Genomic DNA, 16,122 nt, shown 5'->3' on the forward strand with positions numbered 1-16,122 from the left:
AAGTGATGGTCATTTTATAATGGAGGCACCTAATAGGTAAGCTACCTTGACAGTTACGACCACGCCTTCTCCGGAATTCGAAGCCGGGCCCTTTGGTATCACAGTCGGCTCTCCTAATCACTATACCGTCTCGCCGGCAATGCTCTGAATTTTAATATAATAATCGATAAAAGACATTACTTGCCGCACCGAGATAAACAAATTAAACATTTTCTTTTAATAACGTTTATAAATTAGCATAACTAATACACTGGTGGGCAATTGCTAAGGACGGATGACAGTAGCAGAGATGACAGTAGCAACCACAAAAATGGAAGGCAGGAAAATGTGGAAATTAGCATAAGTGTGCAATACAGTAAGACGTGTTGTGCGTATGCAAATTATGGATTCCGAAGTTGTTCGTCACGTGATAGCGCTTACTAGATATAAAGTATTTGACGCGTATTGACCATTGTTGTTCAAAAGTAAAATTTAATAGCAAAGAATAACTTGACGAACTTACAATTTTCGACGAGTCTTTCTGACATCACTAAAATGATTTTATGGGTGACCGTATTATTGGCAAGATTGAGGAAGGGGGCAAAATTCACAGATATTACTAGGAAGTTTGACGTCAGCCACAGTGTTGTTTGAAGGCTTTGGAAATCATTTCAAACAAATGGAATATGAAGCAAATGTCACGGGGGAAGAGTTCGAGTTCGCAGTACGACACCTGCAGAAGATACGTACATAGTGCTATCGACAAAAAGAAACGGTGCAACATAGCTACTGAGATAGCAAAACAGCTACTTGCTGCTACTGGTAAACAAATCTCCCAAAAAATTTTAACCAGACATTTGTATCAAGGAGGAATATACCACCGTCGTGCCTGTTGTGCCATTGTCGGGACGTCCCTTCCTTTTGCAATGCTTTCATCAGCATCGTAGTTGGAGGGAAGACGACTCGGCTTGTGCGCTGTACGATTTTCTCCCAAAAGTGCATAAATAGACTTTGCTCTGCCGCACAGCTTACTAGATATATCAGTAGACATGGTCCATTCCCTGAGTATTTCTTCATCCGAGCCATCACGAACTCGCGCCTTTGTATATGCGGAGCACAAGGAAGCCCTGATCACTATGTTACGGAATGTCCACTAACCGAAAGGTTCCATATCAAAATGACTTCCACCAATATCAACCCATACAGACGGTTTATATTGAGGAACTCCAGCCCTACGACAGAGAATCTACAACATCCTTAACCTGCTAATGTCATCAGAACTGGATATTGTGGCCACGAACTAAGTAAGATCTATGTCAATTTTTTCCCTGAACCGTTTCCGTGGCGTTTGTACGAGCAAATTTATGCTTTACTCCACCAGCGACAGTGCCAAAGAGTGCCAGAATTGCAGCAGTAAAAATAATTAATTAAGTAATCAAGCAGTGAGGTATATAAATATTCAAGGTTACATGAATTTATGTATTCAATGTAAACTATGATACATACGTACTTTATGTATCCAAGAATTAATGTATGTATATATAAGTGTCAACAACCTTACTAAGTACTCATAACTAATGTATATAGGATAATGTAATCAACTAATCAAATGCTTTTATTGAAATCACGTATTCAAGTATATAACTAGTATTTAAATTTATAAATGGTATTCATAATATAATTATGTATCTATTATGTTCTTATTGCAATCAAGTATTCAAGTATATAACTAGTATTTAAATGTATAAACGGTATTCATAACATAATTATGTATCTATCATGTTTTTATTGCAATCAAGTATTCAAGTATATAACTAGTATTTAAATGTATTATAACGTATTTCTCCCACTTCCCTAGCGTGCCTTCGTGGTGTAAGGGTAGCACGCTGGGTCGGTACTCCAGAGGTCCGTGATTTGATACCCGGCGAAGGCGGTTGCATATTTTTCATCTCTCTGGCTTCCAAAAAATCCTAATGACTCTACAAGTGGCGCCCGAACTAAAAGTGTTGTGGATGATGATTCTCCGCACCCAGTATTTGGCGACTAGGTCCCCTAAAACCCTAGTCGCCATTTAAAAAAGGGGAGTAGATAAGGTATTTCTCCCACTTCCCTAGCGTGCCTTCGTAGTGTAACGGTAGCACGCTGGGCCGGTATTCCAGAGGTCCGTGGTTCGATTCCCGGCGAAGGCGGTTGCATATTTTTCGTCTCTCTGGTTTCCAAAAAATCCTAATGACTCTACAGTATAAACGGTATTCATAACATAATTATGTATCTATTATAACAACGAATGTATGTACTCAAATAACGCAAGCCCCAAACAATGAATGTAAACAGGTCTAATATATGTCTTACCGTAATCAAGCTGTCTAGTACATAACTAATGTATTCATGAAACTTTATTGTGTATCCAATGTATTAATGTATTTTATTGATGGATCATATTTCATGCATTTAAGAATTATTATTATTGGTACTAGTATGACTATTATTAATATTTAATATTAGCATTTGGTATATTATTATTACTTTGTATATATGTGTATTATTTTGTAGGTATATGTATTAGTACTAGTATTTGTTGATGTATCTAAGAATTATGGCAACGTGCGCCCAAAAGCATCACCAACACATTCTAACAGCTTATATTCAAGCAGCTAACGTATTCATGTAACATCATCCAGGTCCCTGTTCGTTCATGCGACTTTCACAGAGAAGCAAATGCATTCTTGAGGCAGGCCTCCTGGGACTCGGAAGCTGCCGGTTCAAGATAGTGGAGGGCGTGAGACATATACCTTCTTAGACATCAGGTGTCCCCGTCCTCCGTCACCTGTCACCTGTTCTCAAATGAAAGTACGTTCAGTCTCTCATTTGACTGTGGACGACAACTGATGTGGCGTGAGAGAGGTATTGCATGTAGCCCGGCAAACATTAAGGAAATGCACCGATATCTTACATATAGTGTATGTTACGTATAGTATGGGCTGGGATCATGATCAACTGCCGTATGTCACCCTGTGTGCTGTGGGACTATTACTAGCAAACGATGCATTAATGATATTTTGATGCTCATATTCGCATGTTTCGTGGTGCTATCAGAGACAGATTTGTTTTTATGAACGGCAGCACAACATGTTATCGAAGAGTCGCTGTCCAGGAGTGTCTAGAGAGCAAGGATATTCAATTCCTCGTATGGCCAGCACGTTCTCAAGATCTGAATCCTATTGAAAATTACTGGGACGCTTTGGGGACGAGTCTTGCTGGTCGGCAATGCCCTACAATAAAGAAGAACACTCTCATTCGTGCACTAGCAGAGTTAATGGGATAAATTAAACCCAACAGCTGCTAAATAATGACTTGTAAAGGATGACACAACGTTCAGTGTAGAATCTTGCATCGCCCTACATGGTTACATAATCTCGTATTGACATCTTACGCCAGAATGCCTGCGGACGGTTGTTTCATTTTTTTCACTTTTACGTATTCAGCCCAAAATGACTATTTTGTACTTTCAGCAATTTTGACAGTCTTCTGGGTCCCAGAACACAATATATAATCTTTGTTGTTATGCCCAAGTATTCGGGTATTATTTATATCATTTGGCATCCTAATCACACTTACTTTTCTACGCGCTATTTAGCCATTTGTGATCCGTCCTTATCAATTCTGAACTAGTGTACCTTTTCATCAACTACTACTGCCAAAATACTTGTTTCTACGTTGAAATAATTAATACAAAACGACAGAAATGCACTTGAACGGCTTCTGTTTTATCAACAGGGAAAAACATCCTGACTAATAAGGAAAAGTGCTTATAGAAAAGCATTTGAAATGATTACACTCAAATTCGCCGAGAAAGAAAGAACAGTGTTGGTACAGTGTAAACTAATGGAATTTGGTTGTAAGTAAAAGTAGGTTTTGTAAGGTTGCTGTGTAAATCAATTTTTCAATCAATAGTCAGTAATACGATATCTAAATGGATGAGTTCACCTATTATTTCGCATAGCTATGCTTCAGAGGCAAACACAATAAACTGATAAAAAATTATATCTATATAGCTAACTAAGTGCAAGTGCAGTGCTAATTAAAAAAAGTAATTATAAAAGAAACTTATATAGCCCAAGTCTTTAAACCAATTTGGAAATTGTATTGCTGCCTAAGCTGTCAGCCTCAGAATCAGAGTAGCTAAACTTTTCTTCTCGGAAAAAACGTAATATGACAATCAGTATACATTTGCATGCTCTTAATCCATTTTTAAATTTATCTAATAATTTTTTATGATTTAAAAGCATGCGAGTGGAATAGAATGGCGAATGAATAAGATAATAAATTTGAGCTGTTGGATATACAATAAAATCTTTCTAAGTTAATAAACAATTCATAAGATATTTACATATTTCTTATCTTTGTTCCCTGCTAAATATTTTCATATCCTAAAAATAAAAAAAAATCCATTTTAAGAGATAAACGCGAAGACAAACAATTAGTCACTTCAGAATTATATATTCGCAAGTATTGAATTGAATTCTAAATTACTGTCATTTCAGCACAGTGATTAATAATCATAACGTTATAATGCATCATAATGTCAATAATAAAGTGAAGAAATTTTATTATTTTTTCTTTTCGCACTCCAAAGTTATACACTTCTAATTTCAAGCTTGAGTCAAATTAACTCAATTTATTGTTAATTATCTTGAAACATTTCATTTTATGACGGCGCTCGAGACAAAAGTTTTGAAACAGATGTATTCGGACGTAATCGACAGAAGTGGGAGGTGAAAAGACTGAGGACTTCCGCTCTAGAGGTTTTGATAATAGAAGTTCCTTCCGCGAGCGTACTCTCATTTAGAACAAAGAAACGGGATAAGTCACTCTGAAAGATCTACACAAGTTATGTAATTTGGACAACTAAAATGGGATTGTTCATCGCATTCTTTTTAATTGTGCTTTTTGTAACTTCAAACGCGGGAACTCTGGAAGGTAAGGAGACTTGTGGTATTTTAGCATCATTTAGAAAATGTTCAATAACTGAATATTTAATTGATAAGTGAAACACATTGGCATGCCATAATAAGTTATAATAATAATATTTTCCAATCCTATAAGCTTAAAACAAAATGTCACTTTGGACTTTTTGTTTTGGAAACAAAAGTTAAAGTAAAATCAATTTGATTTTTTTTCAAAGAGAAATTCTAATTATTTTTAATCGACTATGATTTTATCAGTTTTATTATCATTTTGAAATGTGTGAATTAATTCCAAGCAGAAAAATTAAACGTTGATTCTTCTAAAATTATTATTAATATTACAAGCAATGTTTTATTTTCCATGATTTATTTCAAGTAGTGAATTCATCTGGAGGTGAAAGATGACAACATCATGAAGATCCGAAATTTAACTCAATAAATAACCTGTAAAATTAAAGTGTGGCAACTTTATGAATTAAATGACTTTAAAAAATTCTAAACAACCAATTTTTCCTGTAGGTCAAATGCTAACTTCGTAGCTAATTTGACAGCAAAGTAGTATTCTGCATGTTAATCATATTTTTCTAGATTTGTAATTTTTATTTTGGTATAAGAATGAATTAAAATTTTAATTAAAATTGTATATACTTTCAAAACAAATTTATATTAACCTATTAATAATGTATATAAGAAATTATGTTTTTTAATTTATCTAAAAACTATTATTTAAAAACACTCATATACTTCGTGATACATCAAGCAATCTACAGTGAAAAATTTGTGCGAGAGAAAATTATCTTTGCGTTTGTTCATTTGGGTTGACTTATTCATTAAACATTATTTAATTTATTATTATTTTCATTTTATTATTGATACTTAACAAATAAATTAAATTCTTGTTTTAATTATTAAATATTTTTTCCTGAAGGGGGAGGATGAGAACCTTTTAGACTTTCTATACTGTTTTAATTTTTCAATCGCTATTTCGTGTACAATCCCAACGGAATTAACTTTGATTCTCCATATCGTGTATAGTCCTAACGGAATTACTTTGATTTTCATTATAATGAATACTTAATATGAATACTAAAAAGCCAAGATTGTAAGTTAGCAAAAATTTTAACGATGTAAAATTAATTTTCAAAGGTATTACAGGATGTTTATTTGTATTACTTATATTACTCATCAGATCCAAGAAGTTACGCTATTTTATTTTAACTAATACTTTAATACTGATGAAACGTTAACTTAAAATACAAAATTAATAAAATTTTTATGTGGTTATATGCAGCAATACATTGACAGGCTTCATAGCTCTTCTGTTCTAGCCATTTGGAAAACCCCAGTTTTTGTCAGATTTGGCATATGGAAAAGATAGAACTTGAACATTTCAAGTGTCAACCAAGTATAGAATCCAGGTAACTTGCTAAAGACTGCACGAGTCCGAGTACTTGAATATGAAAAGTCTTATACGAGTAATACACGTTTTCATTAATATTTAACTGGACTGAGTTTTCTGCTTTTTGTTTTTCGTTTTAACTGACGCAGAAAATGAATCGAAACTTTAAAGTGTCGTATTTGGAAATTTAGAAAAAAAGCATAGTTTGCTTATCTAACTGAAATAATTATTTATGCTAGAAAAGGGAATAAGTTACCGTGGTTTGGAAGATGTCAAAGTTTATCATGAAACTACCTAAAACAAACATCTGCCTCAGCGCTCGATTGAACTGTGTTGCAACCAATGACAATGAACAACTTGACATTTTCCTATTGGCCACAAAGATTATCTGATATTATATAGTGTACTTTTTTATATGGGAATATGTTAATATTTCTGTATATGTGTCACGCTTCCGTCAAGATTTGCAAAGATTTACGACAGAGTAGAAAGGAGGAACAGAAACCATCGACATTGACTTTCTGTTACTTTATATAAAATAACAAAAATTCGATTACTCTGTGTATAAGTCGCATGATAAGAGGTCCTCATATAAATTTTTTTTTAAATTTGTAACGTAAAGTAAACTTTGATATTTCTAATGCTTATAAATATCATAATGATCCCTCTATTATAAATAATCACTTTGTACCAAATCTATAAATTAGTTTCAGTCTTTTTGATTTTAGACTTTATTTTTCTAGACTTTATTTTACTTTATTTTATTTTTTTATTTTTCTAGACTTTACATTTGCATGATTACTTTACATTTGCATTACTAGAAAATGATATACTATTAATCCACTTTCTGGAATCCCAAATGTTGATCTTAACGGAATATCTCAGTCACCAACAGGAATGTTTTACCATATCATAATTTGAAATTTTAGAGGAAATAATCTAATGCAGAAGTTCTCAACCGGTGGTACGCAAAGAAGCAAAGTATTTTTAATTATTAAATTCAAAAATTAAAACCCCAACATCTTGATTAAATTTTTTCTCTAACACTCGTAAATTTATGCGATCTGAGCTTCGTTCAAGAGTGGTTTTTGTAATGAATATTATTTTATCTTCAGCTTTTCGCTTCCGTTTAATCATAACTGGAATATTGCTTTAATTTTTTTTATTATTTAATTTTTCTTATTTGGTATTCCAGTAGTATCTAGTTTTAAAACAAAGAAGGAGCTAATTGTGTACATTCACAATTTTTTTTTTCTTTTAAACTTTTTAATTTTTTAAACAGTAAATGTTTGTTATAACAATTGAAGTATATGACTGATCAATGAAAATATTTCTAAGCGACTGATAACTGATGTATTCCTACTCTAATTAAAAGCTATTTCAAGATACCGAAACTTTCTAGCTGTCTGTTGGGTCCATCAGCGGCCGAGCGGTAAAGATGCTGAACACTGGTAGTTCAGTCCGAAGTTCGAATTCCACCCACGGGCTGGGTGCTTAGGCGTTTTCGTGTTTTTCCCCATGTGTAACGGGTATACGAGCCGGTTCCCTCAGAAAGTCCTCCACGAAGGCATTCTTCCCTTCAGGCAGATAGCCCTCGTATGCTTTGCCATAATTGAATAATCCAATCCAAGCTAGCTGTCTGTTAACCAAGTGCTCAAACATTATAAAAAACGAAGGGGGACTTCCTACGTACATTTTTTATTTACACATAAATCTCACTTGTAAAGTGCCTTTCTGCAACTAATTGTCAAATAACTTTATCTTAATTTTTTTTCCTCCTGCCTCCTCGACATAAGAATTTAAAATTACATTGGTCTTCTGTGATTACTCGAAAGCTCATTAGAGCTACTTATTTATGGAAAAGATGTTCTTGTGGGGAACATTTTAGCAATAGCTCTTTAATAGTAAACTTAGTCATACGTTACCGATTTAGAAATGACTAAGTCCTCAAACAGCCAGTTTATTCAGCAGCCGGCAATAAAATCCAATGCCATCTATCAGCGCGTCTTTAAGCATTCAGTCTGCGGTTGACGTCGATAACTTAAAAGTTATCTAATTACAATACAAACTGAAGAACCGTTCATTACTTTTCTGATGAAACGAATTACTTTAAAAATCAGCTCCACTCAAATAGCAATTGAAATATATGTATTATAGTGGGGAGGAAATATTTTTATGAATATTTTCAATCGTAGACAGTAATAGGCAAATGTAAGACAGACCGTTCAGGGACACATTTTTGCCTTTCTTGTTGACATATCTGTAATGATTTCGATATTCCATATTTTTTCTAAGTATTCATAAATAAAATTCATAAAATAATGAATGTATTTGAGATTTTATTTAATAGTTTAATTTCATGATCCGTTCTTTGTTATTTTTAAGGTAAAAGTGTCACAATATCCTCCAATAATATATATCACGACGTGGAAACTGAAATGGATGTTTCCGATCACGGAGGCTTGAACCAACAAGAAACTTTGCATGAGGTAGCTTTCATTAATTTTTCAAACTTATTTTTTGCTTTTTCTTTTACATGTGTTTCACTACTAAAATTCTCTCAAAACTTTTACCATAACAACTCTCCCCGGGGGTCGATGTAGAGAACTCTGCGAAGCTACTGGCTAGGATCTGTACCTAGGCAGTCTCGACCACGGGGGTATAAAATTCATGAACCTATGTTCTGGAGGCCTCGAAATGGTCACTCATTGGCCGGCCCGGTGGTCTGAGACGTCCTAGAGCGGTATGGCTCTAGTAGCCCTCGGGTTCGCTGGGTAATGTCCCACTGCGACGGGCAGCCCGAGCGACTGGCAGGTAGCAAATTGACGACCAGTGTCGCTAAAATTTATGAACCTATGTTCTGGAGGCCCAGAAATGGTCAATCATTGGCCGGCCAGGTGGTCTGGGGCGTCCTAGAGCGGTATGGCTCTAGTAGCCCTCGGGTTCGCTGGGTAATGTCCCACTGCGACGGGCAGCCCGAGCGACTGGCAGGTAGCAAATTGACGACCAGTGTCGCTAAAATTTATGAACCTATGTTCTGGAGGCCCAGAAATGGTCAATCATTGGCCGGCCAGGTGGTCTGGGGCGTCCTAGAGCGGTATGGCTCTAGTAGCCCTCGGGTTCGCTGGGTAATGTCCCACTGCGACGGGCAGCCCGAGCGACTGGCAGGTAGCAAATTGACGACCAGTGTCGCTTTAAGCGATGCGTCTTTCTCTCAAAGGTGCGAGGGCGGAGATAGAACCTCTGTGCCTGGTTCTAAGGGGCGAAGCAACTCATTATGCGGTTCAGTCTCGCGGAGTGAGAAAGCCCTATATGTCTACCATAACAAAAAATTCCTTCTTTGAATATTATGAGCTTTTAACAACCTTTATTGACAAGCAATATTAGTGCTGCCATGTTAAGAGAAGAGACCCAGTCAAACTCATAACCAGAAAAACTCTTTAACTGAAGGAAAATAAATCTGTAGACAATTACAAATGCATTTTTCAAAATGCTGGAATAAGCAGTTTGGGAAGCTGAAATTTTGGATTAATTTAAATTTGGATAGTTGAAATTTTGAAAGGAAATTAGAAGAAAGCTTTAACACTAAAATGCTAATTCTTCATAAATAATTTCTAGTATCCAACAACTTTTTAAAACGAAAAAAAACAAAAAAAATACGAAGTCTTATTAGAACTATATGCAGTATAGCAACAGTTTTAAAATTTGGTTGATACCTCCTCTTTCTAAAATTCTGCAGATAATGGTTTTACTGTACTACAAGGTACAGGCTTCAGCTTTATAGAAATACGTCTTCAGGTTGTAGAGACATAAGTTTTTTTTTTTTTTTTTTTTTTTTTTTTTTCTAAAGCAGGCATGATGAAAAATGAGCAAAAGCTTTCGCCGGGAATCGAACCACGCACCTTCATAATACCGGCCCAGCGTGCAGAACCACTACACTACGAAGGCACGCTAGGAAAGCGGGAAAAATACCTTATATACTCCCCTTTTTAAAGGGCGACTGGGGTTTTTAGGGGACCCAATCACCAAATCCTGTGTGCGGAGAATCCTCATCCAACACTCTTTTAGTTCGAGCGCCACTGTAGAGACATTAGGAAATCTGGAAGCAGGAAAGATGAAAAATTAACAATGCCTTCGTCTGGAATCGAACCACGGACCTCTGGAATACCGGCCCAGCGTGCAGAACCACTACACCACGAAGGTACGCTACGAAAGCGCGAGAAATACTTTATAAGGTTAACATAAATACGTTTAAGCCTTTGAGAAACTCCTATATTATTACCTTTTGTAACTTTGGAAAGAAATTCGAAGTACTTATTCGTCTATATATTAAAAGGCGAAAAACAAAACTATAATTTTGCGTTTTTTTCCCTTACACAGTCATCAAAAATGCGATTTAAAAAAACTGTGAAAGAGACATCTTGTTTAAGTAGGTTGTTCTGGTTACGGAAAATGATATCTGTACAGAAATTATTTGTCAGCCTCACAAGTTATATTTCACAACTTCAACAAACCTGTCACAATACACAGAGCAAACGGCAAGCCTCGACTGTCGGAACAGAAACAAGCGAACAGGGAAGTGGAAACTGGATAACCTAATGAATATAATCAAGAATTTTTTTCCTACACTGCACTAGCTTTCATCAATTTGAAAAGATAAAATTATACTAGATATAAGTTACTTTTTGTCAGTTTACCATATCAAATTTGTTACACCTCGAAACGGGGTACACTGTCTTCAGTTAACGACCAGAACTCCGTCTTGGCAAAGTAAAATCTCTAAACGAAATCATGAATTAAAATGATGGACAAAGGACGGAGGAATCTAGAAACTATATAAAATCTAGAAACTATATTTACCATTCCAAAGTTCTGATAAGTGTCATCACTGCGTGAAACTAAAACCTTTCACGCCCGCAACCGATTTTCATAATGCTGCTATGTTTCGGAAAGTCTTAAATTTTTAATTTCAATTACTTTCGGAAAAGTGTTAAGTCTTTAATTTACCTTCAAACTTCATAAAATCCATTTTGACTAAGAAACTGGGTAATTTATATGACTAACAAGTGAACTTCTTAATAATTTAAATATTTTGCTTACTTATTTATTAATGTGTCTCATTGGTATAACTTAATTTGCATTTGAACTATAATGCATTCAACTTCTAAATTATGAGCATTAGCAGCTTTGCTGTAATTAATAAATTATATTTCTAACAGCATTTTTTATGCAACTGGTACAGAAATATTTTTATTTTTTAAGACATTGACATTTTTTATTATCTTTAATGTATTTTAAATATTGGAAATTTTTAATAATAAACATTTCTTTGAGGGAAAGTCTGGAGTTTTCGAATTGAAATTTTTTATGCTTATTTTAGGTTTCGCACGTTATTTAATGCGACTTGATAGGGTTTTTGTGAAGAACTAGGAAAGATAAAAGTATTTCCATATAAATCAATGATAAATGTTTCTTTATACAATTTTAAGTTCAAACGTTTTCTTAAGAACGCTGCACTTTCATAAAGCGAGTGAAACCTGGGCATTAATACTTGTTTTAATTCTTTCTGGCAAACCTTTTTCTCGATTTAACGAATGGTTCTGCATTCTTAAGGAAGTTTTTAAAAAAGAATAATACATCATAGTTAAATAAAGATAGGTAGAATATGAAAAGTTAAAAATTACATATTGAGTAGAAAAATGCAGTTTGATATGTAATACATATATATACGCATATATATAACGAAATATAAAAATAGGCTAAAAATTAGAATTATAAAATTTTCAAATCCATCCTACGCTATAGCTGCAGGATTGAAGTAGAATAAACTTAAAGCATCTAAATTTATTATTAAATTGGAATAAAAGCAAGGCAATTCCTCTATAATAGTATAATAACTACAACCGTGTATAAGAGGTTTAACACAGTAGCAAAACAAATCCCATTAAAGAAAGGAAATTCATAGTAGAACAAACTCGAAGAATAAAAATGCAAAAGGGAAAATGTACAAAATTATACAAATAAAAATTAATCGCCTTTCACTAAAACTCCAATTCAGAGTAAAATGAATTAAAGCTTCATAAAAGTCCATTAATATGTTTCGAAAATATGTTTTGTTCTCCTGGTTCATTTGAGATCAAAAACCGTAAAAAGATTTCATCAAATTTTTATTAAAAACGTTAAAATTTATATAAAATCGAAAACTCGAAACTCAAATATACCAGAATTTTCCGTACACATTTTCGAAACACTTGGAAAAAAGAATAAAACATAACATTGTGCCAAAATGACAATTAAAAAAACATAAAACTTTACATCGTGTACACTGAAATTAAAAAAAAAAAAAAAAAAAAAATGGTCTAAAACCAATATATGCTAATCCGAAATTCAAAAGCAAAAGTATAAATAAAGAGTAAAAATAATAGTCAATTAAACAAAACTAAAAAATTGGAAGGTTCCCGATAATGCTAATCTAAACTTTTAATATCAAGAAAACGAAAAACTGTACATACAGATTTCTATAAATAAAAATTCATATCTGAGCCTTAAACAGGTAAAAACTCAAAACCTATTTCAAACAATAATTGAAAAAAAATTTAAAACGCAAACTTACTGAAATCTTAACACGATCTTCTATGCGTAATCTAACTGAATTCTAAAGATGACCAAACTGTATTCTTGCTAAAGAAAGTAGAATTCAAACTACTCTGAAGAAACCGAAATTTTGTAGTTCTTTGAAAAAATATGCCATAAGGCTCAAAGTGTCCAATAGCAGAACTACGTATTTTAACATGTGTTGAAAATGTTCTACCCTGTTATACTTTGTTGTGTGCGGGGGTGTCAATGGTTAGGTGCGGTATGTAAAAATTATTGCCGACGAGGAGCGGGTGATAGTCAACCTAAATTGGCGGCTTAAGAAACTTCTAAAAGAAGCTGCTCTCTGTAAAATCTTAGAGCGCAAAACAGAACTGGCTCAAAGTTGCGGAAAAGGAAAAAAGTGTATGTTATAAAAGATAAAAGTCTTCACGTAATCAGGGTACAATACGCCTTAGAAACTAGAAACCCCGTTTTTTTATTAACAGCTAGATTTGCCAGTTATTAAATTTACAAAATAGTAGAAAGATAGTATATAAAAATAGTAACAATAATTAAAAGGCAAGAAATACAAGATCTTTGTACATATTTACATTAAATTTCTTATCGTAGTCATCCAACTATTACCTCCGATTAAGGTTTAAGTAATAATTATTATAATCACTTTAGATGAGAAATTTTTAAAAAGTAGTTAATGCCAGCTTTCTTTAAAGATATAGAAATTTTGATATATATATATATATATAATATATAAAGTTTCGTTATATATATATCGTTATATATACATATCGTTATATATACGTTATATATTTTGTTATAGTATATACAGATATATATATCTGTGTATGTGTGTGTATTTATGCGAGTTAATGATATACGTATATTACTTTGAAATTTAGATACGTAATGCTGTATCTTATTCTATAGAATTTTAAAAATGTTGCACTGTTTTTGAAAAATTACTAAAATTTTATGGTATCAGAATTCAGTTTTAGTAATTACCCCTAAAAATTTAGTAAATAATTTTAAGATATTTAAATTATTTTACTTTGGGAAAGCTATTAAAAATTAATCTATTTATAATTACATATTTGAATTATTGTATAAAAATTTATAATTTTTTAAAGAATTTTGGAATTGTTTTAAGAAGGAGATTATTGTATAAAAATTTGAATTGTAAGAATTTAATAATTATTTTAAGAATGAGCTAAAGGTAAAAGAAATGAATGAGGCAATTCTGAAAAATTGGTACAGAAAACGGATATAAATTTTTTGTTTTAAGTAGCAAATAGTAAATCTTAAATAATGACTAGTCTTAATGAATAAAAATATTATCAATATAAGAAACTGAATAGCTATGATGTTTCAATTATGAGTAAAACTAAAATTTATAAATTAAGATGTCTAAAAATTAAGATTCATAAAATGTAAACAAAATTTTGGAATTATGTTAAGTAACATTAAAATTTATGGATAATTGTATGTTAATAAAGAATATGTTAAGATAAATTTTGAAGGATCCCACTTAACCAAAAAATACGTAACTTTTTCATACATAATTGCTATTTTTATTCATTCATTTGTTATACATAATGGAATGAGCTTTAATATTTTTTAAATATATAATGGAACATTTTAGTGCAGTTCATAAAGGCTAGTTGCCTTTAAACAAAGAGCAGAGGACTAAGGTTATTTTTATTTTAAGGTTTAACTAATTTTCAAAGGGGACCATTAACCATTGATGAATTAATACATTAGTTGTTAATGTGAATTTGCCCATAAGATGGAAATGTAGGTATTTAGAGAAAGCTGCGGGGAGGGGCGTCTTTCAGTTTTTGCAAAATAAGTAAATTAGATATGTCTTGATAATAATAAATAGCATAATTTCAAGAAAACTACTCCAAATGATGTTAAATGGAATGAAAATTAGTTATGTTATAAAATTTTGAATTTCATTATGGCTATGTACAATAATTAATGTATGTATTGAAATTTTTTATATTTTGAAAAAACTTCCCTAAACAAATATGATTATGAAGATTCCAGAACTTACATTGGGCCTAATTACTTTCAAATTTGATTCTTTCTCTCAGGCTAGTTCTTTTCCTATCTTACCCTTTTTTTCTTCCCAAGAGCTTTTCTGCTCAAAATTTGTTATGTATTTTTCCCAAAGTCCGAAATGAGGAAAGGAAAAACTACTTTTGCAATTTTGGACACAATAAAAGATTATAAAAAGACGACATTGTATTTTTGTTACAGTCTGACATGAGATTTTACACTATTACTCCTTCTATTCAGATAAATTCAATTTTCATAAGAGATTTTTAATATAACTTTATAACTAAAAATAAAATTTTCAATATCAGATTTCTACTGAAATTGTTGTTAAGTTACATAAAAGAAGTGCTAGAGCCCTTTTTATTTAGGGCTCCGTTACGCTCTGGCAAGAATTATAAATTATCCCCGAAACTAAGAAGTACCAGGGCCAGGCTCTGGCGCATTTTAAACTCTGGCATACATGATATTTTAAATGATAATAATTATAAGAGTAATACTTTTTATCCACAGCTCTTATTTAGTAGCAAGCTCAGATAAACGCAAAGCGTTTTTAAATAGACGGTATTCGAAGAGAACTGGGATGACTGACAATATCATCGTAGGTTCCTTTCTGCAGTGGATTGGGCCAAACACCATTTAGCATAATTAAATAATTTTTAGATAAACTGTGAATTGCTTCTTTTGATAAGAAATTGCAATGAGGAATTTTTTTCAAACAATAATTTATAAGACTTAATTAGGTTTGCGTCGTTAGTAACTGATCTTATGATTCACTATAGTTAATAATTTCAGAAATTTGGACCAAAATGTAATTTTATTTCCATTTGTTTCCCATTACTTTCTTTTCGTGTTGAAGTCTTTTCTTAACTTAAGAGGGAAAGATGATTTTTATTTTCATTTTTTCAGTTGAGATGTTTGTTACAGTTTCAACAACGCTTTATTTTTTTCATTTGTGAAAAATAATTTAATTGAACATTTAATAAATTAAATTGATTTATTTTAGTGATTTAAAAATAACTTGTAGAAATACGTGTTTATGGAATTTTCAAGGCACTTTAAATATGAAATACTTCTACTAAATAGACGTATAATTTTATGCGCAAGGTTTAATCTCCAGAAGATGTT

General features: G+C 32.5%; 1 protein-coding gene across 1 annotated transcript in view; it reads left to right on the top strand.

Annotated features, from left to right (window-relative positions):
* Window positions 1–4,803: 4,803 nt before the first annotated feature.
* Window positions 4,804–16,122, top strand: part of LOC118185029 (uncharacterized) — a 33,608-nt gene continuing 22,289 nt past the window's right edge. The window contains exons 1-2 of the mRNA XM_035354807.2: window positions 4,804–4,959; window positions 8,731–8,834. Coding sequence (XP_035210698.1) covers window positions 4,893–4,959; window positions 8,731–8,834 — 171 coding nt within the window. The 5' untranslated portion in view covers window positions 4,804–4,892. The remainder of the gene's footprint in view (window positions 4,960–8,730; window positions 8,835–16,122) is intronic.

The sequence above is a fragment of the Stegodyphus dumicola genome, chromosome X1 (assembly GCF_044657685.1).
Source record: "Stegodyphus dumicola isolate Sdum_Otavi_A_Nest chromosome X1, ASM4465768v1".
Lineage (NCBI taxonomy): Eukaryota > Metazoa > Arthropoda > Arachnida > Araneae > Eresidae > Stegodyphus > Stegodyphus dumicola.